Source organism: Syngnathus scovelli, chromosome 6, assembly GCF_024217435.2.
Source record: "Syngnathus scovelli strain Florida chromosome 6, RoL_Ssco_1.2, whole genome shotgun sequence".
Lineage (NCBI taxonomy): Eukaryota > Metazoa > Chordata > Actinopteri > Syngnathiformes > Syngnathidae > Syngnathus > Syngnathus scovelli.
Genome location: NC_090852.1, coordinates 18,028,522 through 18,051,670, shown reverse-complemented (window position 1 = coordinate 18,051,670; position 23,149 = coordinate 18,028,522). Strand labels below are relative to the sequence as shown.

Here is a 23,149-nt window from a genome sequence, read left to right as displayed (position 1 = left end):
CATCAATCTGAAAAAAAAAAAAACACCGGTGATAGTTCGTCCAGAGGTTGCGTCACATTAAATGAATACAATGATTTCAAAAGAAATATCTCTCATATAATGTAGACATAGTGCACCCATAGAATTATTTATTATGCTTATCCTTATTGTTCATTTTCAATCAAACTGAAAAAAAAAACATCGGGATAGTTCGTCCAGAGGTTGCGTAACATTAAATGACTACAATGATTTCAAAAGGAATATCTCTCATATAATGTAGACATAGTGCACCCATAGAATTATTTATTATTCTTATCGTTATTGTTCATTTTCCATCAATCTGAAAAAAAACATCGGTGATAGTTCGTCCAGGGCTTGCGTTACGTTAAAGAAATAAATACATACAATCATTTTCGAAGAAATATATCATGTTTGCATTTCTTTTCGTTACTTTTCGTTTTCAATCAAAAATTAGGCTCGAGCGGTCGGTCTGCTCTGTTATGGTTCGTCCAGAGGTCGCGTTACATAAAGTCGGTATCGGCCCGCATTCTTTAAGGTGGATTCCAATTAAATACATACATATGAATAAATACAATTATTTCCAACGCTGTAGGATTTTTTCCTTCTTTTCAATTTTGGCAAGCCGCTTTGAAGCAGCTTGCTTGCGACGGAAACGTTTGCAATGGCACTCAAAGACGGAACAGAACGGAACGTCCTTCCGTTTGTCTCCTCCGGGTTGAGCAACATCCTCCGAATTCAAAGCCTTCAAAGGACCGGCGCGTCACTTTGCGACTCGGCGGCCCCGCCGTCCGACCGCACCTTTGGTAGCTCTGCCGCTTTGCATCAGAGGACAAAGGCAAAGCTGAAGCCCTCGACCTCCCTCGACCCCATCCGACCTCCTGCAAGCGCTTTTCGTGGCAATGTTGCGTCAGTCATCTTCCTGGCTGCTCTTGGCAAAGTGATGATGGATTGCAAATATCCCCGACAGATACTCTCACGCTTGCTGCAGGAATGGGCCTGAGATAATTGGGTGAAGGCGATGGATGGCCTTCAGACATATGTTATTGTGTGCCTAATTATTATTTGTTGACTTTATTCCCTCATGTAAATCACACCTCACAACGAAATTTGGAGCTCGCCACCGTTTTGCCGAGCTATCGAGGGATCGAGATAGCTGCCTTTTCATTCCGCCTCCGTTAGGCTCAACGGATTCCTTTTTCTCACATTGTCATCGTTCCGCCGCCGCCGCCGCCTGTTCTGTCCGCTTTTGATATGGCCGAGGGCTTTGGCGACGGGCTCTCCAGTTGCCGAGCTACCAGAGTGCTGGCTGAGCAAGAGAAAGAAGCAAGAGGGGATTAGGAACCAACGCTCCTGGCTCTCATGGCTTTTGATAGCGGTGGCCACCGTGTTCCTGGCCAAGCGTCGGCCCAAAAGCCAACAAGGCGAACGAACGGCACAATCGTTTGCTCCCTTTGCGCCAATTCCTAATCTCCTCTTGCTTCCAGCCAATTACGACTCTCCGGCCCGTGAGCTACAACGTTTTGCCCTTGCGCTTTTGCAAACTTCCAAATGCATTTGCTCTTTATGCCAACGGCTCCTCTTCTGAATGAAGGTTGAAGGGAGGAAGGAGTTCTTTCTGCTTTTTCTGGCTGCCGCGCTGGACTGAGTCATGGCATTCCAACCGGAGGAAAGATTTGGAAATGTTTCCTCTTTCAGTTTTGCGTGCAACGCATGCACTTGGTTTACGACCGGCTGGCTGCGCGTGCCTAGTCTTTCGAATGCAGTCAATTCGAACTCCAAGCGCTCTCTTTAAATATCTGTATATGATAATGGAACCATCTGTATGTCATGTCATATGATAGTCTGTATCTTTGCAAAGACCAAATACTTCACTCAAGTTACTAAAACTACAGCAGCAGCAGCAGCAAAACGGACAAGCACGTTTCAATTCACTAAAACATGGGGGAGGGACAAAAAAATGTTGCTTTATTCCAGTATACTACTCCAACTAAATGACTTTCAAATGATTGAGCAGCAGCAAAAGAATAAGAAAAAATAAACAATGCACTCGAAGCACATCGCAGGCTCAAACTTTGTTGCTTATGCCGTCATCTGACAACGTTTAGTACTTTTGCATCGGACGGGGATTTGGCGCCGCCTTGTGGAATCTTGAAGGTGTTACAGTACCGCCAGAGAGGTTTTCGGCAAAACGCGAGCGAGAGAGAGCGAGAGAGAGAGAGGTGTCTGTCAGTCGGTGAATTTATGGTGGACGACTGCACCGGATGATGAAATTCACTTTCTGAACTAAACCACTGAAACAAACCCCAAAACTCCAGCACATTCCAATTGATGGAGCTGCACCTGTATACCAACAGACGATTTACAAGATACAGGAAATACGGTATTCAGAAGATTGTCCACTCCACCGACAGTTCATTTTCTCCCAGATACTCTGTCATCGTTTCCTAGCAAACTCCGTCTTCCTTAGTGGGCAATGCTGCTAAGAGCGCTTGCCGGGTCGGGCGAGGTCGCTCCGCTTCGCTCGGCGTCCGTCCGAGTGACTCGTCGAGAGAGGCCTTGCCTGGATCTTTGTCTGCGCTTAGCAAGCACACCCAACAAGCAATCTCCTCCGGCCCGCTGCGAGGCGCAGGCGCCTCCGTAGGCTCGTCGGTGCCTCGGCGGCGGCGGCGCCCAATAGAGTTCATCTTGTCTTTTGGGGCGCTGGCCACCTTTTTGTCGTTGTCGTGCATCTGGCTCAGGCGGTGGATGAGCTCGTGGTAGGAGCATGAGAACAGGAAGCAGCCGGAGGTTTTGGACGGCGCGCGGCGCCTTCGGATGTTGAACGGCAGGCTTCAAGAAAAAGACGTTCTCATCATACGCTGCATCTTCGAAACGGCCACTTTTAATAACAGTCGAGGTTATTCGGATGACGTTCGTCTTGGCGGGAGACTCGAATCGTTGAATTTTGTGTACCTGGAGTCTGCCCATTCCATTTTTGTCTCTCCACCCTGCTGTGGCGCTCCAATGAGGACGGGGGACACGTCCCTCTTCATTGCCAGGCGCCCTTTGAACCTGAGGCGCACAGGAAGCAAGCAGCATGTTTAGCCACGTTAACCCCCCAAAAAACTCGCAAAAGGTCATTGTTGTCCGTATGGATTTGGATCGATGGACAAATTGGATGGAACTGGGCCCAATGTTTTACGTTGACATCAGTTTGACCTTTGTGTGGCTCACCTTTGACCAATGTGTGGCTCACCTTTTCCGGAGCGCAATGCTCCTCGCTTGCGGCATCACCGCCGTTAGCACGCAGCAGCAGCAGACGAGTGTGTGCAGCGCCAGCCTCATGTTGGCGGGGGGCCGGCGGGCGGGCGGGCGAGCGAACGAGCGAGCGAGAGGAAGAAAAAGCTGCCAGAGATGACGTGCACAAAGATTCTGAAAGTCCAGGCAGACATTTGACTGTTAGGATCAATTCAATTAAGGAAAAACTGCGTGTACTCGTAAGGACTGAGAATTTTTCTCCCAAATCAAAATGTTTCGTAAAGACAGTCTTTTTTTGTTGTTGTTTTTTTTATTCAGAAAAAAAAAAAAAAAGAGCAAAGCTATATTTTGTCAGGAATAAAACTTGTAATCTTTCAAGTAGCAGTTTTCCCAAAATAATATTATAATGGACTTTATTTACCATGCGTGGGAAAATAAATACAAATTGTATTTACACCTACACCAGTAAACATCTCCCGTCCATACTTGACAGTCACTGGCTTTTGTGTGTTCCGCACGTGGTCCCTCCCTGAGACCACACAGCGCTAACTACTAGCCTAGCATGGAGCGTGCAGCGTTTTTATTCATTTTTGCAAGTTTCTGTGGCTGGGGAAAGGATTATTTGTCCTTGGGGGTTAGGCTGAGTTTCCTCGCTGTCAGTCAAATGTACGTAGCTTGTAAACCTTGACAGAAATCAAAACCGAAATTCCAGCTTGTCACTAAAATATGTCAATATTAGCATTTCATAGTTTCGGTTCTCATGATCTTTTGGCCTGACTGGATTGGACTTCTCCCCAAATCTGTTTTTAAATTGAACTTAATATGATGACACACAAGGGACAGCAGATGTTTTATTGAGTTGGCCGAGTTTGCGAAGGAACCTAAATGTAGTTTGTCGTACGAGACTGCCGTCGCCGTGCAAACGCGTAACTTTATCTTCACACGTGCCGCCACACTGGCACACTGTCCGTCCGTCCGTCACGGCCTCCGTGCTTCTATAGGCGTGTGTGCCACGTGTGTGCCTGCCATAAACGCGACAGCTGAGCAATTCCTCGCTCGACCTTGACCTACAGCCCTGGAAAACGACAAAACCTGACCACGGCGACTTTCCGATAACTTCAATTCACACAGAATGATAACTTGGATATGAAGCAATTGCATGGTTTATACTTTGCAAAAAAAAAAAAAAAACATACTTTCCATAACCATGGTTAGAATCCCTATTAAGAGTCAAATTTCATTTTTTTGTTGAGTCTTACTTTATCGCCATTCATTCCAACGTAATTTTCCAGGACGGCGTAGCGAGCTTTTCTCGTATCCTACCTTCTGTGGTGACTTTGGCCATGCTGCCTGCTTCTACTCGATTGCTCTTCTCGCTCAACACTTATATAATTTGCTTTGGCCTCTTCTGGAAATGTCTTGCTCGCTTGCTGGAGCTGGCACCTTCTCGTCTGCCCAGTATCTTCCTCCTCACTGAGCTTTGAGGCCAGTCTGTTTACGCATTCAGGTGGGGGCAGTAATGAAGCCTTCGTCTGGCGTGTCCATCCTCACGTCTCTATTTTAGGCCATTGGGAACGTCATGGCTACTGGGGGGCGGTTGAATCAGGTGGCGATGTTGAAACTGGTGGTGGTGTCGCAAAAAAAAAAAAAAAGGGAAGCTTCTAGATAGCAACCTAAACATCTGGTATACGCATTTCGGCCACCAGGAGGCAGAATAATAAATACATTGGTCATTTTATGCAGAATGTATTACATGCCTGTGTTGCCCTACCTGTCTACATGTGTTGCTGCACCAGTTGTTGATCATGAAGCATGAACCTCGCAGACTTTTGTTAAATGAGGGAACGCGTATATTTACCATGGCACCCGCAATCAAATTGTGACGAGTGCTCATATTTTGTTAACGCTCCGATCAAATGAGCTGTTTATGTCCTCGTTTAGCGTTTGAGTCTTTGCAGCTTACTGTAGGTCGGTGGGAAAACAATGTTGTGAGGACAGTGCGGCTGTAACAAATAGACGCTGTCGACAACCCGCTGACACTCGCTGGGTGGAAAGATAATAGCCACTGACCTCTCCCAAGGCAAGGCGTGGATTGTTGCTTGCAGAGGGCTGCTTCCCTTCTCCTCATTGTGACCTGTGAAGATTAACAAAGGTCAACAAGAGTTCCCAGTGAAAATTGGGAGTGTGCACCCTTTACTTCAAACAAGTGTTTGTAAAATGAAGTCACCCAGGGTAGCTCGAGTATCCGCAAAATATTTACCAATAAATGATCAGAGAATAGCATTGAAAACACAAATTATTTATTTTTCTAGGCACTGAGTTTGGTCACGTGACATTCACAAAGTGTGTGCGCGTGTGTGTATGGTACCCAACTTGAAGTTTGTCAAAAGCAAAAAACAGAAATGTTAGCAGGAGGCTATCTAAAGAACTTTCCATTCACTTTCCTTTAAAGGACAAGACTTGATTGACTGGAGGAAATGCTTGCTCTGTAACTGCTTTTCCCATGCTGATAGTGGAATGTCAATGTTGATGTCCTTTGTTGGAAATTTGCTCCCTTCCCATTTTCTTCTTCTTATTTTTTTTTTTTATACATAATCATGTTGACTTGTCTTGTATTACTCACTAAAACAATCAATTACTTGCGTTTGTTTTGTTACATTGACCCAGTTTACCATTTACCACTATAGAGATATTTTTGGTATTATTTTTAATCGTATCCAATGTATTCGTGTATATACACACACGCATCTATACAAAATTTAAATATCTTTTGCAAAGCCCAAATTATGAACACATATTTCTATAAAATGGACAAGATTACGACAAATTGGAATGAATTAAAAAAGTTGCCATAAAAAGTGATCAATAAATACATTTTTAGTTTCAGGGGAAAAAAATCAATATACAGATTCGCCTGACTTTAAAATGGATAATGTTGTACTTACTTAATGTATTGAAACCTGCCGAGGGTCTCACTGCACATAAGACGAGAGCGTCAAGTCCCAATAGAGGAAGCTGAGCAGGAAGTTTGTACATCATTAGACAAAGGCTCACGAAAAGGCGCCCCCGCCCCCCCAAACAAGCAAACTGCACGCCTGTTACTCGTCGCTAGATGGCGGCATACCGCTCATCCCCTCAAAGGGTCTGCACGGCCTTCTTGCGAGCGCCAATAATCGGTCACTTCATTAGGTACAGTACGCCAGGAGACGCCAACATTTGATTGAAAAGATCATGCGAGAAAGTTTGATAGTTCCATTTGATTGAAAAGTGCATGCAAGAAAGTTGTATCCATCGCGGCTGACCATTTGATCTCTGCTCGTCTCACCCTGTTGTGTGCCGTGGTGAAATGAGCCAGCCGCAGTGCGTCGGCCCGTTGGGCCACAAGATGGCGTCGCGCACGATTCAGTGACAAACTGGGATGAAGACTTTCCAATGCAAAGTTGCACCATCCAATTCCACCAACTCATGCTTGGCCCGTTGGGCCACAAGATGGCGTCGCGCACGACTCAGTGACACAAACTGGGATGAAGACTTTATTGTTTCATGTCGCCACGTGACCCCAACGCAAAGTTGCACCATCCAATTCAACCAAGGCCTTCCTCCTTCCACTGCGCTCAAAGCAAATGCACAAAGTTGCACCATCAAATTCACCCAATCGCGTTGACCACCTTCCAGCGTGGAAACAAAACGTTTGCCAACAGTCCCAATGTTAAAGCATGCATGGAATCAATTGTACATGTAATCAATCAATGGAGTAAGTATAAGAAATGAAGTGCTAGCTGGGGCTAGTTCAATCAGAGAATAGAATCCATTCAATCAGTAGACGAAAATTGAATAAGAAAGCACTCGCTCGGCCCCTCCTCTCCTGCTGCAAACAAGTCGAAGGCCAACCGCTCAGGCGACTCGCGCGTTGCCCTCCCTCAAGCCAGATGGACGCCGGATGGACGAGGGCCTCGTGCCGCCGCCGTCAACGCCGCCACTGCCTTCCCGCTTCTCCCGATCCGCTTTCTGTGTTTCGTGCTGGATTCTTTTTTTTTGGGTTTAAATTGCAGAATGAACGAATGAAAAAAGAAAAATGGAAGCGCCTCCAGGATCTCTCGTCTGAGGAAAAGCAGAGAGCCGCCGGTTAGACAAAGCGCAGCGTAGCCACGGTGGACGACAAATGGCGGCTCACCCGGCTGGCGGCGGCGGCATCTACAGCATCATCACGTAGAGCCCAACAAGGACGCTTATCACCAGCAGAGCGACGGAGCAGGACACGCCCCGGGTGGCTGCGCCCGGAAGGTCTAGAGCAAAGATGGCAAACAACATTGGCCCGGGCGGGGGGCTTGCTCCACTGACATGCAAATACTCACTCGGGTTGTCAATGGGGGTCTTCTCGGTGTTCTTCTCGGTCTCCTCGGTCTCCTCGGTCTCCTCGGTCTCGCTGTTGACGAGGATGGCCTCGGACTTGACTTTTGAGTCAGTGCAGCCGGTCACCTCGCAAACGAAGTTGCCTTTAGCCCGAGCGGCCAAAGTGAACTTGGAGCCGTCATTGCCCACCGTGCCGTCACCGTGTGCGACATTGGCTTCGTCCTTCAGCCACTGGTATTTTCGGACGTCACCCTGGGCCGCACACGTGAGGATCCTGCCACTCCGGCTGATGCTGACCTTGGAGATGGCTGTGGGAGCTGTCAAAAACAGGAAGAAGCGCTTTGCAAGGGGCGGGCAACATTTCTGGGATGGTGCTTTCCAAGGGCCCTCTACTTACCTGCGTAGGTGTAATCAAAGGCGTTGCTAGTCTTCTCGTCAGTGACGTAGCCTTCGGCCTTGCAAGTGTATTTACCGGTGTCAGGCGTGCCAAGGTTGCCGATGGTCAACATGGTGTTCTCGATCTTAATCTTAGCACCATTGTTAGTCATGGGGGTCCCATTTTTGGCCCACGAGATGGTCTTGACATCACCCTCGACCTTGCACTCCAGGGTCAAATCGCAGCTATTTTTCTTCTCCACTGTGGCAGAAGTGACAGTAGCTGTTGGGAAAGAGGAAATGAGATGCAAATCGGGGCCCCCTCGTCTCGTCGTCCTGAGCCACGGGAACAATTGCCCGTCGGAGAGGGTGGGCCGCCTGCCGCTGTGTTCCCTGAATTGTCTGAGCGGCTACCTCGAGACTTTCAACAAACACGTGGTATCCCTTTGCGTAAAGGGAGTGAAAGGAGCGCGAGAGCTGCGACGGCAAACTTACTTCGGACTTCAACTTGAAACTTTTCGGTGTCTCCACCGGTCACCGAGGCCTCGTACGTCCCGCTTTGAGCTTTTCCCATGTTGAAGAGGCCCAACTCTTTCTTGTCGGTGTCGATGAACTTGGGCGGATCATTAGCGCCTGTGTCAGAGACGGGCTTTTCGGAGCCATCCTTGCCTTTAAACACCCATGTGACAGCTCCAGTGTGTCCGGAGGCCAATTTGATGGAGCCACCAACCGCGACGTCGCAAACGTTGGTAATGCCCTCGGTGCAGGCCTCTGAAAAAGCCCAAAACAGTTGTACGAGTTATTCACCGCAATAGCAAAGTCCAAGCGCAGGCGGTCAAAAAGGAACGCTGGCACGCAGCCAGACAATAGGCGTGTAACTTACTGGCATCAACAATGATGGTGTACTTGTTCACCGTTCCACCGGAAGTGGCAAAGTACACGCCGGTGTTCTTTGCTTCCAGGGTGCCCTTTAAACCCGCTGGAGCAGTGGCATCATACGCCAAATTGCTGTGGACGGCCGCATTTGGTGTTTGGAAGTTCCATTGGGTTGCAGTATTCTCTATTGTGAGGGCGTCGTCTTTTGCGCAGAACACCACCATGTTCTCCGTGCCCGAGCACGATGCCGGATCTGGAAGAGCAGAGATGGCCAAAGCATGCGCTTACTCCTCCCGCTGTGTACTAAAAGGACACCAACGATTGTAGCGACAGAAGCTACTTCAAGGCACAAAGTGGATTTTTAGCATTGAGCTATGTCATTTGTGCAACTCGCTTTCGGGACGTTCTCCGCGAGCCATTTTGCCACCGTCGCCATGGACGTGTCCAAATGCAATTCCCAAAATGAAGGTGCAAAACATTGTCCCAACAAAGTGGGCCTTTTTCCACATCAACATGGCTTGTCTTTTAGCTTTTGACGCTTTGGACTTATTTGACAATGAATCGATTGGCTTCAAGATGCAGTCTTTTTGATTGGCTGCTTTATTGCTTGCCGCTTTGAACCAACTTCAATCAATCGGATTGCGTCGAAAGTGTGAAAAGTTTTACCACCTGCCGAGTGGACGCAGAACAGCAAGAGGATTGTCACAAGCTTCATGGTGATGGCGCAGCGAGCGAGCGGCTGGCTTGGGTCGGTGGGTGGGTTGGCTGGCTGGCTGGCTGGGTGGTTGGGTTTCGTTGGCTGGCTGGCTGGCTGACTGGCTGCTCAGACTCGACAAGCGAATCAAATGACTGTCGGACGCGAGCTCTGCCTGCTACCCGCAAGGTGCGTGACGTCACGCCGCTTTGACACGCAGAGCCCGCGCGCGCTTCGCTTTATGTCAAAGCGTCTGCCAGGTTGACAGGAGCGAGCCACGTCACCACTTGCAAGGAAGTCTTGCAAGTTGTTGCGCGGCGACCAACTTGATTCCTACCGTCGTTAGGAGTTCAAGACAAACGGGCTAATGAGTCAGCCAAATGTGCAAAATGGCGCGCCACGCTTCTTTTGAAGTGGGCATAAAATGATGACGATGCAGTACCTGTCTTGCCGTCGATCGCTTGACTTGACTCTCTTACACTTCGTCCCGCAGTTGCATAATATAAAATGGGGATTGGCACGCATTCTTTGAAGCGCAATTCAAAATTTGAAAAAGACGTATTCTTTATATTTTCTATCTATCGATGTGATTATTGATTATTCTTAAACCTTATTGTTCATTTTACATCAATCTGAAAAAAAAAAAAACACCGGTGATAGTTCGTCCAGAGGTTGCGTCACATTAAATGAATACAATGATTTCAAAAGAAATATCTCTCATATAATGTAGACATAGTGCACCCATAGAATTATTTATTATGCTTATCCTTATTGTTCATTTTCAATCAAACTGAAAAAAAAAACATCGGGATAGTTCGTCCAGAGGTTGCGTAACATTAAATGACTACAATGATTTCAAAAGGAATATCTCTCATATAATGTAGACATAGTGCACCCATAGAATTATTTATTATTCTTATCGTTATTGTTCATTTTCCATCAATCTGAAAAAAAACATCGGTGATAGTTCGTCCAGGGCTTGCGTTACGTTAAAGAAATAAATACATACAATCATTTTCGAAGAAATATATCATGTTTGCATTTCTTTTCGTTACTTTTCGTTTTCAATCAAAAATTAGGCTCGAGCGGTCGGTCTGCTCTGTTATGGTTCGTCCAGAGGTCGCGTTACATAAAGTCGGTATCGGCCCGCATTCTTTAAGGTGGATTCCAATTAAATACATACATATGAATAAATACAATTATTTCCAACGCTGTAGGATTTTTTCCTTCTTTTCAATTTTGGCAAGCCGCTTTGAAGCAGCTTGCTTGCGACGGAAACGTTTGCAATGGCACTCAAAGACGGAACAGAACGGAACGTCCTTCCGTTTGTCTCCTCCGGGTTGAGCAACATCCTCCGAATTCAAAGCCTTCAAAGGACCGGCGCGTCACTTTGCGACTCGGCGGCCCCGCCGTCCGACCGCACCTTTGGTAGCTCTGCCGCTTTGCATCAGAGGACAAAGGCAAAGCTGAAGCCCTCGACCTCCCTCGACCCCATCCGACCTCCTGCAAGCGCTTTTCGTGGCAATGTTGCGTCAGTCATCTTCCTGGCTGCTCTTGGCAAAGTGATGATGGATTGCAAATATCCCCGACAGATACTCTCACGCTTGCTGCAGGAATGGGCCTGAGATAATTGGGTGAAGGCGATGGATGGCCTTCAGACATATGTTATTGTGTGCCTAATTATTATTTGTTGACTTTATTCCCTCATGTAAATCACACCTCACAACGAAATTTGGAGCTCGCCACCGTTTTGCCGAGCTATCGAGGGATCGAGATAGCTGCCTTTTCATTCCGCCTCCGTTAGGCTCAACGGATTCCTTTTTCTCACATTGTCATCGTTCCGCCGCCGCCGCCGCCTGTTCTGTCCGCTTTTGATATGGCCGAGGGCTTTGGCGACGGGCTCTCCAGTTGCCGAGCTACCAGAGTGCTGGCTGAGCAAGAGAAAGAAGCAAGAGGGGATTAGGAACCAACGCTCCTGGCTCTCATGGCTTTTGATAGCGGTGGCCACCGTGTTCCTGGCCAAGCGTCGGCCCAAAAGCCAACAAGGCGAACGAACGGCACAATCGTTTGCTCCCTTTGCGCCAATTCCTAATCTCCTCTTGCTTCCAGCCAATTACGACTCTCCGGCCCGTGAGCTACAACGTTTTGCCCTTGCGCTTTTGCAAACTTCCAAATGCATTTGCTCTTTATGCCAACGGCTCCTCTTCTGAATGAAGGTTGAAGGGAGGAAGGAGTTCTTTCTGCTTTTTCTGGCTGCCGCGCTGGACTGAGTCATGGCATTCCAACCGGAGGAAAGATTTGGAAATGTTTCCTCTTTCAGTTTTGCGTGCAACGCATGCACTTGGTTTACGACCGGCTGGCTGCGCGTGCCTAGTCTTTCGAATGCAGTCAATTCGAACTCCAAGCGCTCTCTTTAAATATCTGTATATGATAATGGAACCATCTGTATGTCATGTCATATGATAGTCTGTATCTTTGCAAAGACCAAATACTTCACTCAAGTTACTAAAACTACAGCAGCAGCAGCAGCAAAACGGACAAGCACGTTTCAATTCACTAAAACATGGGGGAGGGACAAAAAAATGTTGCTTTATTCCAGTATACTACTCCAACTAAATGACTTTCAAATGATTGAGCAGCAGCAAAAGAATAAGAAAAAATAAACAATGCACTCGAAGCACATCGCAGGCTCAAACTTTGTTGCTTATGCCGTCATCTGACAACGTTTAGTACTTTTGCATCGGACGGGGATTTGGCGCCGCCTTGTGGAATCTTGAAGGTGTTACAGTACCGCCAGAGAGGTTTTCGGCAAAACGCGAGCGAGAGAGAGCGAGAGAGAGAGAGGTGTCTGTCAGTCGGTGAATTTATGGTGGACGACTGCACCGGATGATGAAATTCACTTTCTGAACTAAACCACTGAAACAAACCCCAAAACTCCAGCACATTCCAATTGATGGAGCTGCACCTGTATACCAACAGACGATTTACAAGATACAGGAAATACGGTATTCAGAAGATTGTCCACTCCACCGACAGTTCATTTTCTCCCAGATACTCTGTCATCGTTTCCTAGCAAACTCCGTCTTCCTTAGTGGGCAATGCTGCTAAGAGCGCTTGCCGGGTCGGGCGAGGTCGCTCCGCTTCGCTCGGCGTCCGTCCGAGTGACTCGTCGAGAGAGGCCTTGCCTGGATCTTTGTCTGCGCTTAGCAAGCACACCCAACAAGCAATCTCCTCCGGCCCGCTGCGAGGCGCAGGCGCCTCCGTAGGCTCGTCGGTGCCTCGGCGGCGGCGGCGCCCAATAGAGTTCATCTTGTCTTTTGGGGCGCTGGCCACCTTTTTGTCGTTGTCGTGCATCTGGCTCAGGCGGTGGATGAGCTCGTGGTAGGAGCATGAGAACAGGAAGCAGCCGGAGGTTTTGGACGGCGCGCGGCGCCTTCGGATGTTGAACGGCAGGCTTCAAGAAAAAGACGTTCTCATCATACGCTGCATCTTCGAAACGGCCACTTTTAATAACAGTCGAGGTTATTCGGATGACGTTCGTCTTGGCGGTAGACTCGAATCGTTGAATTTTGTGTACCTGGAGTCTGCCCATTCCATTTTTGGCTCTCCACCCTGCTGTGGCGCTCCAATGAGGACGGGGGACACGTCCCTCTTCATTGCCAGGCGCCCTTTGAACCTGAGGCGCACAGGAAGCAAGCAGCACATTTAGCCACGTTAACCCCCCAAAAAACTCGCAAAAGGTCTCTGTTGAAAAGAGAAGTCCGTATGGATTTGGATCGATGGACAAATTGGATGGAACTGGGCCCAATGTTTGACGTTGACATCAGTTTGACCTTTGTGTGGCTCACCTTTGACCAATGTGTGGCTCACCTTTTCCGGAGCGCAATGCTCCTCGCTTGCGGCATCACCGCCGTTAGCACGCAGCAGCAGCAGACGAGTGTGTGCAGCGCCAGCCTCATGTTGGCGGGGGGCCGGCGGGCGGGCGGGCGAGCGAGCGAGCGAGCGAGAGGAAGAAAAAGCTGCCAGAGATGACGTGCACAAAGATTCTGAAAGTCCAGGCAGACATTTGACTGTTAGGATCAATTCAATTAAGGAAAAACTGCGTGTACTCGTAAGGACTGAGAATTTTTCTCCCAAATCAAAATGTTTCGTAAAGACAGTCTTTCTTTGTTTTGTTTTTTTTATTAAGAAAAAAAAACAACAACAAAAAAAGAGCAAAGCTATATTTTGTCAGGAATAAAACTTGTAATCTTTCAAGTAGCAGTTTTCCCAAAATAATATTATAATGGACTTTATTTACCATGCGTGGGAAAATAAATACAAATTGTATTTGCTGTAATACACTTTTGCAAAAATCAAACTGCAGATTTATTTGAGGAAATGTCCCAATCGGATAAAATGACCAACTGATTCGTTACTCTTTACTATTTATTATTAATATCTATCAGTTTCATAACTCTTGTGAAAAATCATCAATGTCTTTGTGTGAATAAATAATTAGTAATTTGGTATTTTAAAATCAACATTTGTGTCATTCTACTTTTTTTTTCACTACCCCAGGTGAAAGGTGAGGATGTGCGTGATAGCAAATAAAGAAATTTCTTACCTGTAATTTCCAAGTGAGTTGTCGAGGTGATGAGAAGATGTTGGTGTCGTCGTCTTTACTCTGTGTGGAGGTCTGACGTTTACACTGAGGACATGCGAGTTTTTATAGAGGCAGCAAGGAAGGGAATGATGGGAAGGGGGGGTACCTGAATGCCAGAGTGGGAGTGGGAGGGGCTGTGGGACACTTGATGTCAAAACATCAACCCCACACGGAGAGCAGAAGCGTCCGTCAAGATTACGCGCGGGCCTTTCTTCAAAACCTTAATCTGTCTTGAAAGTCAAATTTGAAATCATAACCCTGACTTGCTATCATGAAATCCGACTTTGAAACGTTCACCCTGACTTTAAAGGATCATTTGAAATTCCAACAATTTTTTTTGAAGCCTTACCCTGATTTGAAACTCTAATTTGAAATATCGACCATGGCTGTCGACTTTGGCTAACGAATGGAAAAAAAATAATAATAATAAAGTACAATTTTTTTCCCGATTTAACATTAGCATTATTTTTTCAAAAAAGAGATACATTCATCTGAATTACAAATTACAATTTTGGATTTATTGTATAGTCAGTTAATAACGTCTTTTCTTTCAGTCCCCAGAGTGACTCCGACCGACTGTCCTGTCAATCTTGCCAGGCCTCCAACATGGATTCAGAAGTCCCGGACAGGAAGTTGCGGACGTTACACAGGAAGTCAAAGTAAGTGTGGTTAAAAGTGCTTTCAAAGTGTCACGGGTCATTAAGACGAATACGTGTTGTCGCATGGCTTCGCTCACCTAAAGTGGCCTCGTGGAATTTAAATGCCTTTAAATTGCCTGTGTTGCTATGGCAACCACACGCCCCATCGACCTTGTCATCTCGATGCGTGCGCTTTGTTGAAAATGCAAATGTGAACAGATTACATGATAATGTCAGGGCAACTATCACTTAAGTCTCGATGTCTTCCATCCATCCATTTTCTGCCCAAACACAATTCAAAATGAAAACAATTGGCAAGTTGCCGCTGTTGCCCGCAACTCACGCCCACCTGCTCACGTTGACGTGTAAACGGCCAACATAAAAATAAAAATAATGTGTTCCGGTTCCCCCGGCAGCTAAATCTCATTTCCAAGAGGAAATATCGCAAATAATTTCATAATGAGCACCGCACTTGCTCATTTCCTGTTAATTTCCTCTTTTCTTTTGCGATGTCAACACATTTAGGCAGCAACCTAATTGGGCCTAAAATGAGTGCGCCCTCTGCTGGTAACTAAGTAGTAAAATCCAAGCTGAATACATTGCATTGCCTCAAAACATGTTAAATTTGTTGATGTAAACATGAAATCGATCAAGTCCCACGTGATGAATGATCCTAATAATGTGGAACAGCGTTTTCGTGCGGCCGTCTCATGTCTTCATTCCAAAACACAGCAAGCGTGCGCCCCGTCCAAGTCCAGCTCAACAACATTTATTAATCATATTTAAGTAAAATCATTTTAAAAAGCCTTTTGTGGCCAACGACGTCGTCACCTCATATCATTGCAGGAACTGCTTTTATTTCTATTCCACGTTAATCAAGCCAATGTGCTTGCCGGGCCCCCACTCAAATGTTTTCTTTCTTTTTTCTATTTTTGGAATAGGAAAACTCTTTTACGACACACTCTCAGCTATTCAAAACATTTGACTCACAGTCATCTTACAATCATTTTAATCGGCGCCAATAGCTGCAAAGTTTCTTTTTACGTACGTACATCAGTGAAGCCTTCGCTAAAACAAATTGAAGTAATGAGAATGACCTTACTGCGCTTTAAAACACAAACAAGTTAAGATAAATAAGAATAAAATTTAACTCTTTAACTCAAGCTCTTTATTTTGTATATTTATGCCTCCATAAGCTTATAAGTCAAATCATGTCATGCGGTCATTATTTTCCACAAAGGCATGCATGTAAATGTGTTTGTGGGCCGGACCCCCGCTGCTTTTGATTGAGCAAGTGTACCTAATAAAGCGTCCCGTGAGTGTACATACAGTGACTGATGTTCCTAGTATGATTTATTGCACCCACCAGGCACTTCCTTTGGGGGGCTTGGAGGTCACCTTCAATTAGTGGCTTGGGGGGGGGGACTTTACCTACAAATATTCAACAAGTTGTACATAGAGATTAATTGGAGCAAAACTGAGATCCGTTTCCACGCCGCAGGGTCAGTAGAACACAACGTGAATTGGGAACCGCTGGTTGCCTCCCTCATGATGGGATATTCTTAGACCCTGCGCTTCTATTTATAGTCGCCGTCTGTCTTTTTTTATTACCCCCAGATTGCAAGGTTTGAATTAGCGTCGGCTATGCGAAAAGCGCATCAATCGCATTGAGTCAGGATGTCACATGTGTCGCATGGTTTACAATTTTAAGTTGTTCCAAAGATGGAGGAATGAGCAACGAGCGTATGGATTCCAAGCAAGTTCACTCAGGGAAGACGTCAACGTTAGCTTCTTTGGCGAGCATGTTTTTAGCAAATTTCATTTAAAAGGAAGCGCTTGTTTTATTGAATCTGTGAGCTAATTAGCATCCTTTTTTTATCCGTCGTTTTTCTTTTCCGATTAGAAACGTACATTTTGTTCCTAATGAGTCACTCGAAGCTAACGGTAGCCGCGATCCGGAGAGGAATGTTAATCCAAATGTGACGAGGCCGGTTAGCGAAGCCCAAGTCTTTCATCGCATTGTCGAGACGTTATCAAGTGTGATTTATTTAAGAACAGTCTGACGCCGGTTGTGCCATTTGGCCTTTTTTTTTGTGAGCATAATCAATCGCAGAAGAGCAGCAGTAGCGCGACTGCCAAAAGTCAAAAGACAAATTGTCTGTTTGTGATGCTCCAGTCTATTATTATTTCCACCAAGCCATCACCTCCTTGGCTTTGACTGAAAACAGTTTTACATAATGTTCAGAAGCGTAAAACCGAAAAAAAAAGATCTAGTTTTGGTTGGAATTAGACATTTTGACCATTTCTTGTGGTCTTTCAATGATGAGGTTCCTCGTAGAGAATTGATGCTTGAAAATTTAAAGACAGATGACCAACTGCAAGTGGCAAAAGATTTTGCCATTTGTGATTGTTGGCAGTGAGATTTGATGACTCGCCATTTTGATTTTACAGAATGTCAGTATTGGCAACGTGAAATTTTGTACGCATCATGACTAGACCATCCCAAAAAATCTTTCGAAAAGGATCTTTGAAGACGCGTTCCCCAGAATTTAGGTGGAAAAAAAAGACTCCTTCACAAAGCGTCATGTAATTTGGGATGCTTGTCTATAATGAATAGACCCACAAAAACTTTTTCGAAGAAATCCTCTCAAAAACCTCACCTTTTGTCCTGCGATTGTTGATTTTCCACACTGCGTATTACACATGCAGAGATAATAAAAAAAAAAAAAAAAACAGATTCCCCTCCATTCGCCAACAAAACACGAAACTATGTTGACTGTCATTTTTGTGATATATTGGTCACAGTTGTTTTTAAGTGAACATAGCTCATATTTCAAGATGTTTTATTGACTTAGATTCCACATCCCTAGCAGCAGATGGAACCCTCCTACCCCCCCCCCCTCCATGGCCCCTTGTGGCTCCAAAAATAGCTCGTTGACTAAAGTTAGCAGCGCTAAGAATGCACGCCACTTTTGCTTGACGTGACTTTGCGGAATTTTGTTATTAAAAACAACCAACAAGGTTCTTTTATTTTTCCATTTTGATTTACAAGCTCTGATATGTGACCCTGCCACGAGACCCTTCGCTCAACTGGTTTTATCTTCATAGCGTTGGAATCACATTGTCCTCGTTAGCGTGCCTTTCACCACTTTTTTGGACAAAGTGTCAGATGGAAAGAGCGGGAAGGATTTATCCTCCCTCGTCTTGATCTCACTTGATGGTTTCGACGTGTAATGCCGTCTGAATATTGATGGTTTTGTTTCTGGCGTTTCAAAATTGTTGGAAAAGATCAGTTCATGCCATCGCTTCTCATTTCGACTCTTCCTCACCACAGTTGTGCTTACGCAATGACAACGCCGATTTGCACCTGCCTGTCAGAAGACATTTTTAAAGATGGCAAAATTCGTTTCAAATTAGTCAGAGTGCCAGAGGGAACCCACATCGAGAACAAACTGATGGCCTGAATTTGTTTCGTGCTGTGGAAAACATCTAGACTGGTCTTCCTCCTTAAAAGTATCTCCGGGGCAATTGATGGTCACCGCAGTTTCTCCTGGATGATGGACGGTTCTTCCAATCCTCCTTCGTTCAGCTATTATTGGAGACGATAAACAATGCAGGCCAAAGTCTTGATGGAACGATTCGATGAGCTGGCGAGAGTACAGTTTCGATCCATGGGGGTTGGAAGACGCCCCCTCCCTCGGCCCCCTGCCGCCTCACACTTGTGTTTCGTATTTGCGGCTTGCCTCACATTCTTTTGTCTTCACGGGGGAGGAAAGAGCAGGACGAGACGTTTGCTGTCACGTAAAATACATTCCGCGTGAAGAAAGCAACGCCACGAAGACAAACATGTCCATTGCTTATTTATCTGTCTCGGCGCATCTTTGATTTGGTGTCCTACTTTGCATTTATCTTCTTGACTGTGTGGATGGATGACTGAGAGCAGCCACTATGAATTTAAATTTGCAAGAATTTGGACATTTGAGCTTAAAAAGTGAAAACTTTACCAATAAATGAAAAAATTGTCAAATTAAATGAGAAAACGATATACAATAAAATAGGAACGGTGAGGTATCGGGTATCAATATCGGTACCGATACCGGCCTTATTTCATTTATAGTGTCTTGAGGTCATTTTACAATCAGGAAACTGAAATTAATTTCATGAAATTTAAAACAAAAAAAAAAATGGTTATATTGGAATGTGTAGATCTTTATTTAGAATTATCCGTCATAATATTTTGGGGAGGAAAATTTTAGGTCTTAAATTTAAATTTCCAATACAACACAATGAAATATATTTTTACGACCTGATTTTTTTGGGGGGGAAGATAAGCGTCATTATTCACAAGATTCCTTAATGTACCGTATTTTTCAGACTATAAAGCACACTCAAAATCCTCAATGTGTTTTCTGTTTTGATGTTGTGTACCGCTGACTTATCACTGTGCTGACTTATATTTTTGTCGACTTTTTTTCTTCCCTCAACATCTGTTTGAGATCCTGCGAGGTGTTTTGAATCATCCTCGTAGACGGTGAAGATACAGTGATCATCTTTTTGCCTCCTCTTCACCAGATGCTTGCCTTCAACACGGCACCCCAGAGGTACATGAATTGTCTGGCATACGTAGAATTCCAAATGTTCACGTTTGAAATTCCTCCGAGGCTCAAGGGGGTTAGTTAGACCCTTTCACCCCACTTTTGAACCCTATTATTTCCCAACGTATGCGCACCCCTGCGAGAGTTTAGCTCATTTCTGCTTTGCATCACCAGCCTGGAATGCGGCACGCGAGCCGCAACGCTCGTAACCTCCGATGCGAGGATGTTTGAAACGCCCGAGGCGTGATGGGATGCAGGCGCCGCTGGGGGTGATGGGGAGGGGGGGACGCAGGGGGGTCTTCTTTGACAGCACACATGTGGCGCGGCGTTAAGCGTTAATGATGCTACGTCGTGTTGCATAAAAAGCTGGTGTGCCGAGCGCATCTGGACGCCACATTGTTGTTGCGCTTCGTTTGGGCTGTGGCGGCGCGCTAGCACGATAGCGAAGCGGGGCCGAGGAAGGGGATTTTACAGACAGACGTTTACAAATCGAGGATTTATTTTCCTAATATTTAAAAGTACTTTTTACCAGGCTAACTTTTGAAGTATTTTGTGTCAGGAATAATTCGGACAGGGGAACTATTGTTGTTCCCCTTCAGGCAGTAATTATTTGATTTGCTTTATAATAGTTTTTTTTAATTATGATTAGTTTTTATTTCGTGTCGGCGTCAGTGTTAGTTTTTTAAAATCAGTTTTTCGAAACAAGTTTTTTCATTTTTGAAAAGGCTTTGCTATAATTTGATTTTGTAAATTAGTTTTAGGTTCTACTTTTACTTTTTTACTTTTAGTTTAGTTTAGACTTTACTCAAACTTTACGCCCCGCTTCTCCTAGATATGAGTGGGGTGGGTTGGGTTAGATGACCCTAGTTGGATGCCAGGGGCCACCGCCCTTTTCCCACTGTCCTCTGTACGGCCCTGGTGTCACAATCAATCGTTTTGAATGATAAGACAACATTCAAAATTCCTACAAATAGAGCCCAGTTGCTGAGGAAGGGGATTTTTCTGAGTGTAAACGGGCCAGCGACTTGATCAACGTGTCACCCAACCATGAGCGTTGTGTCATTGTAATCCACTGAGATCACAAGCTGGATGCCTCCAAAGTGTAAACATATGACTCGTTCACATTTTTTTTTTTTTAGCCAGCAGATGTTGAATGTAAATGCATTTATTATACAGTGAACCTTCATCACATGTGCTCTCTGACAATAACAGTTCAGTTGTATTTAGCTTTTGTTTTGAACTTTGAACTTAATGTTTTGAAAGTGTTGTTCACCTATAATTTTCATTTAATTTTAAATCAACTGAAGTCATTCACTAATGCAAACCACAAATGTGTGGTTGTTCACTCTAGTTAGTTTTATAGAGAAAAGTGTCCTGGTTGACTTTGGCTGGTTGTGCATAAACACCTGCTTGAAGAATTTGGCCAAATGATACCTTTAAACAAAAAGTGGATAGTGACTTTGGGACACCCTGTCTTCATTGGCTGTCTTCGTTTTCCACTTGGACAATGTGAAATCTTGGCCTGTTTTTGTTTTTTCTCGTAATTTTGCAAATTCTCCAAACTTGACGATAACCAAACCTAAAAGTTTTGACGTCTGACTCAGTGTCGGTCCAGATGCTCGGCAAACGCCGCCGTCACGCAACATGAAGCAAACCTTTTGGAATTTGGCATTGTCATTTCCACAATCATGTTTCAAATAATTGATGTCAGATATTGTAGCTTTCCCTGACTCAGAGTTCACCTTGTTGACCATTTGGGTTATTCTCTGGTGTCTGTGCTGCCCTCTGCTGTTCAGCTGCTGAAACAAGATGAAGGCATATAGTTTAGTGATGTGCATTCCAGTTCTTTTAGGTAAACTGAATCTTTACAATCAGTTCACTCAAAAGATTCGTTCAAACGAATCGTTCAACCACTCGTTCGTAAACGGGAAGTGACGTCATTTTCTTCTTTGTTTTGTTTTACGGCGAGGTGGCACCAGCTTCACTGCGCATTACCGACACCTACTGGTTGATTTCATATGAACTGAAAAAAGAACGAATCACTTTAGGAAGCGATTCGTTCACTCTCGTTCACTGAAAAGATTCGTTCCGTTGAACGAATCGTTCACTTACGAGCCAACACTATTGAATGTATCGTTCTGACTGCAAGCAAGAAGGAGGTCACGGAGACTGCGAGTCCAAGTAGTATTAATTAAAAAGCCGACCACGGTGATGTCTCTGCGGGACGAATTGTTGAAGTCCATCTGGCACGCCTTCACGTCCCTGGACGTGGACAAGAGTGGAAAAGTATCCAAATCTCAACTCAAGGTAAAACTCAAAATGCGACAAAGAAACAACAAGAATACGACTTTTTGCGGAACTTGCTGTTAAATCCAAACAAAACAACTCCTTATCAGCTCTCAAAAAAAAAGTTGGTTATTGCTCCGTGTGTAAACGATAAAAGTGAATATTTGTTGCTTGTAATTTAGACTGACAGTCGTGCCAAAGGTTTGCTGCGAGTAATGTCAGACGACGATTTGTAACGTTTCTAAAAGCCGTTTTGGTACCTCGCAAATGTAATCAGTGAATTAAAAGAAAGTCACGAAACATTTTAAGCTACATGAGCTTAATTAAACTAAATGGGGGGGGGGGGGGGGGTTGATATTTAAACTAATTCAATCTAGACAGTCATCTTTTTAACTATTATAAAATACACTTCTTGGTCAAGTTAGTACAAAAATTTAAAAAAATGATCACATTGTTTTTTATCATTTTTTTTTTTTTGTAGGTGTTGTCACACAACTTATGTACAGTGATGAGGATTCCTCATGACCCTGTGGCTCTGGAGGAACATTTCAAAGATGATGATGAGGGCCCCGTCTCCAACCAGGGTTACATGCCTTACCTCAACAAATTCATCCTGGACAAGGTCAGCACATCTACTCAACCACCATGGCTATTCAAATTCTTTATAAATGCCCTTTTTTATATTAAAGAGAAGAGCAAGAGCAAAAATTCCTGAACCTTTTGAGTCTGACCTTTGACCAATACAACTCAACAGAAAAAATTGAATGTGGAAGTAAAAATAATGAACTGAGATAGTGTGGTTGCATTCATTGCCCGCCTGGTTTGTCCCCTGTTGATGATGTCACTGGAGCTTGTCCTGACATTGACATTTATTCATTCCTGGGACTTACACAGATTCTATTGATTTTGAGCGACCTCGCTGCGAGTCACTTTTGGTGCTGTCAGGAAATACAAAAAGTGTGTCATCATCGTCAACCCATACGTGCGCAGATTAAGTGACGCCATCAATGTAGTGAGGAAACCCTAACCCGGTACACAAAGAAACCAGTCATCTTTTGTACATTTGTGTGTGTCACATTGATCCAACCTGCTGTCTGGTTCCATGACTCAATGTACACATTGTCCGCATTAATGGAATTTTGAATCAAATATGGCCTCCATTTATACAGATCAGTAACAAGGGGACCAGTAAAAAGACAATGAATGGGAAAAGGTGGAAATGCCCTTTTTCCAGGCAACATCATAATATTAGTCTCCACGGAAGTTTGACATTTTCCAGCACAGCTTTGACCAAAAGTGTCCATTTACTAGTTTTATTTAGATTATTATTTTTTTTGTCCAGCGTGCTCACTAATCTTCAAGGGAGGCGCCATCCTGGGCTTTTTTGGGTGGAGTGGCACAAGTTTCCACACAAGCCCCACACAACACAATAGTGGTTGCATCACATCCT

The 23,149-nt window shown here is 44.9% G+C and overlaps 3 protein-coding genes across 5 annotated transcripts in view; 1 reads left to right on the top strand and 2 right to left on the bottom strand.

The window, feature by feature from the left end:
• The window catches only part of swap70b (switching B cell complex subunit SWAP70b), a 57,611-nt gene that overhangs the window by 29,362 nt on the left and 5,100 nt on the right, over positions 1 to 23,149 (top strand). The window contains exons 2-4 of one of the 3 annotated variants that reach the window (XM_049723713.1): positions 14,735 to 14,839; positions 19,315 to 19,419; positions 22,181 to 22,321. In XM_049723713.1, coding sequence (XP_049579670.1) covers positions 22,208 to 22,321 — 114 coding nt within the window. In that variant the 5' untranslated portion in view covers positions 14,735 to 14,839; positions 19,315 to 19,419; positions 22,181 to 22,207. Of the gene's footprint in view, positions 1 to 14,734; positions 14,840 to 16,662; positions 19,420 to 21,500; positions 21,721 to 22,180; positions 22,322 to 23,149 lie in introns of those variants that run through there. The other 2 variants (XM_049723711.2, XM_049723710.2) reach the window with 2 other exon arrangements.
• Positions 1,944 to 10,111, bottom strand: LOC125970936 (uncharacterized). Its single transcript, XM_049723737.2, has 11 exons — positions 9,511 to 10,111; positions 8,849 to 9,094; positions 8,461 to 8,736; positions 7,988 to 8,248; positions 7,593 to 7,907; positions 7,412 to 7,523; positions 6,183 to 7,338; positions 5,308 to 5,371; positions 3,236 to 3,411; positions 2,953 to 3,051; positions 1,944 to 2,829 (listed from the first exon to the last, which is right to left on the bottom strand). Exons 1-6 carry the CDS (start codon positions 9,554 to 9,556, stop codon positions 7,432 to 7,434), a joined length of 1,236 nt encoding a protein of 411 aa, XP_049579694.1. The 5' UTR covers positions 9,557 to 10,111; the 3' UTR covers positions 1,944 to 2,829; positions 2,953 to 3,051; positions 3,236 to 3,411; positions 5,308 to 5,371; positions 6,183 to 7,338; positions 7,412 to 7,431.
• admb (adrenomedullin b) lies at positions 12,104 to 14,252 on the bottom strand. The gene is made up of 4 exons (XM_068651201.1): positions 14,142 to 14,252; positions 13,406 to 13,581; positions 13,113 to 13,211; positions 12,104 to 12,989 (listed from the first exon to the last, which is right to left on the bottom strand). The coding sequence occupies exons 2-4, from the start codon at positions 13,492 to 13,494 to the stop codon at positions 12,605 to 12,607; spliced, it is 573 nt and encodes a 190-aa protein (XP_068507302.1). The 5' UTR covers positions 13,495 to 13,581; positions 14,142 to 14,252; the 3' UTR covers positions 12,104 to 12,604.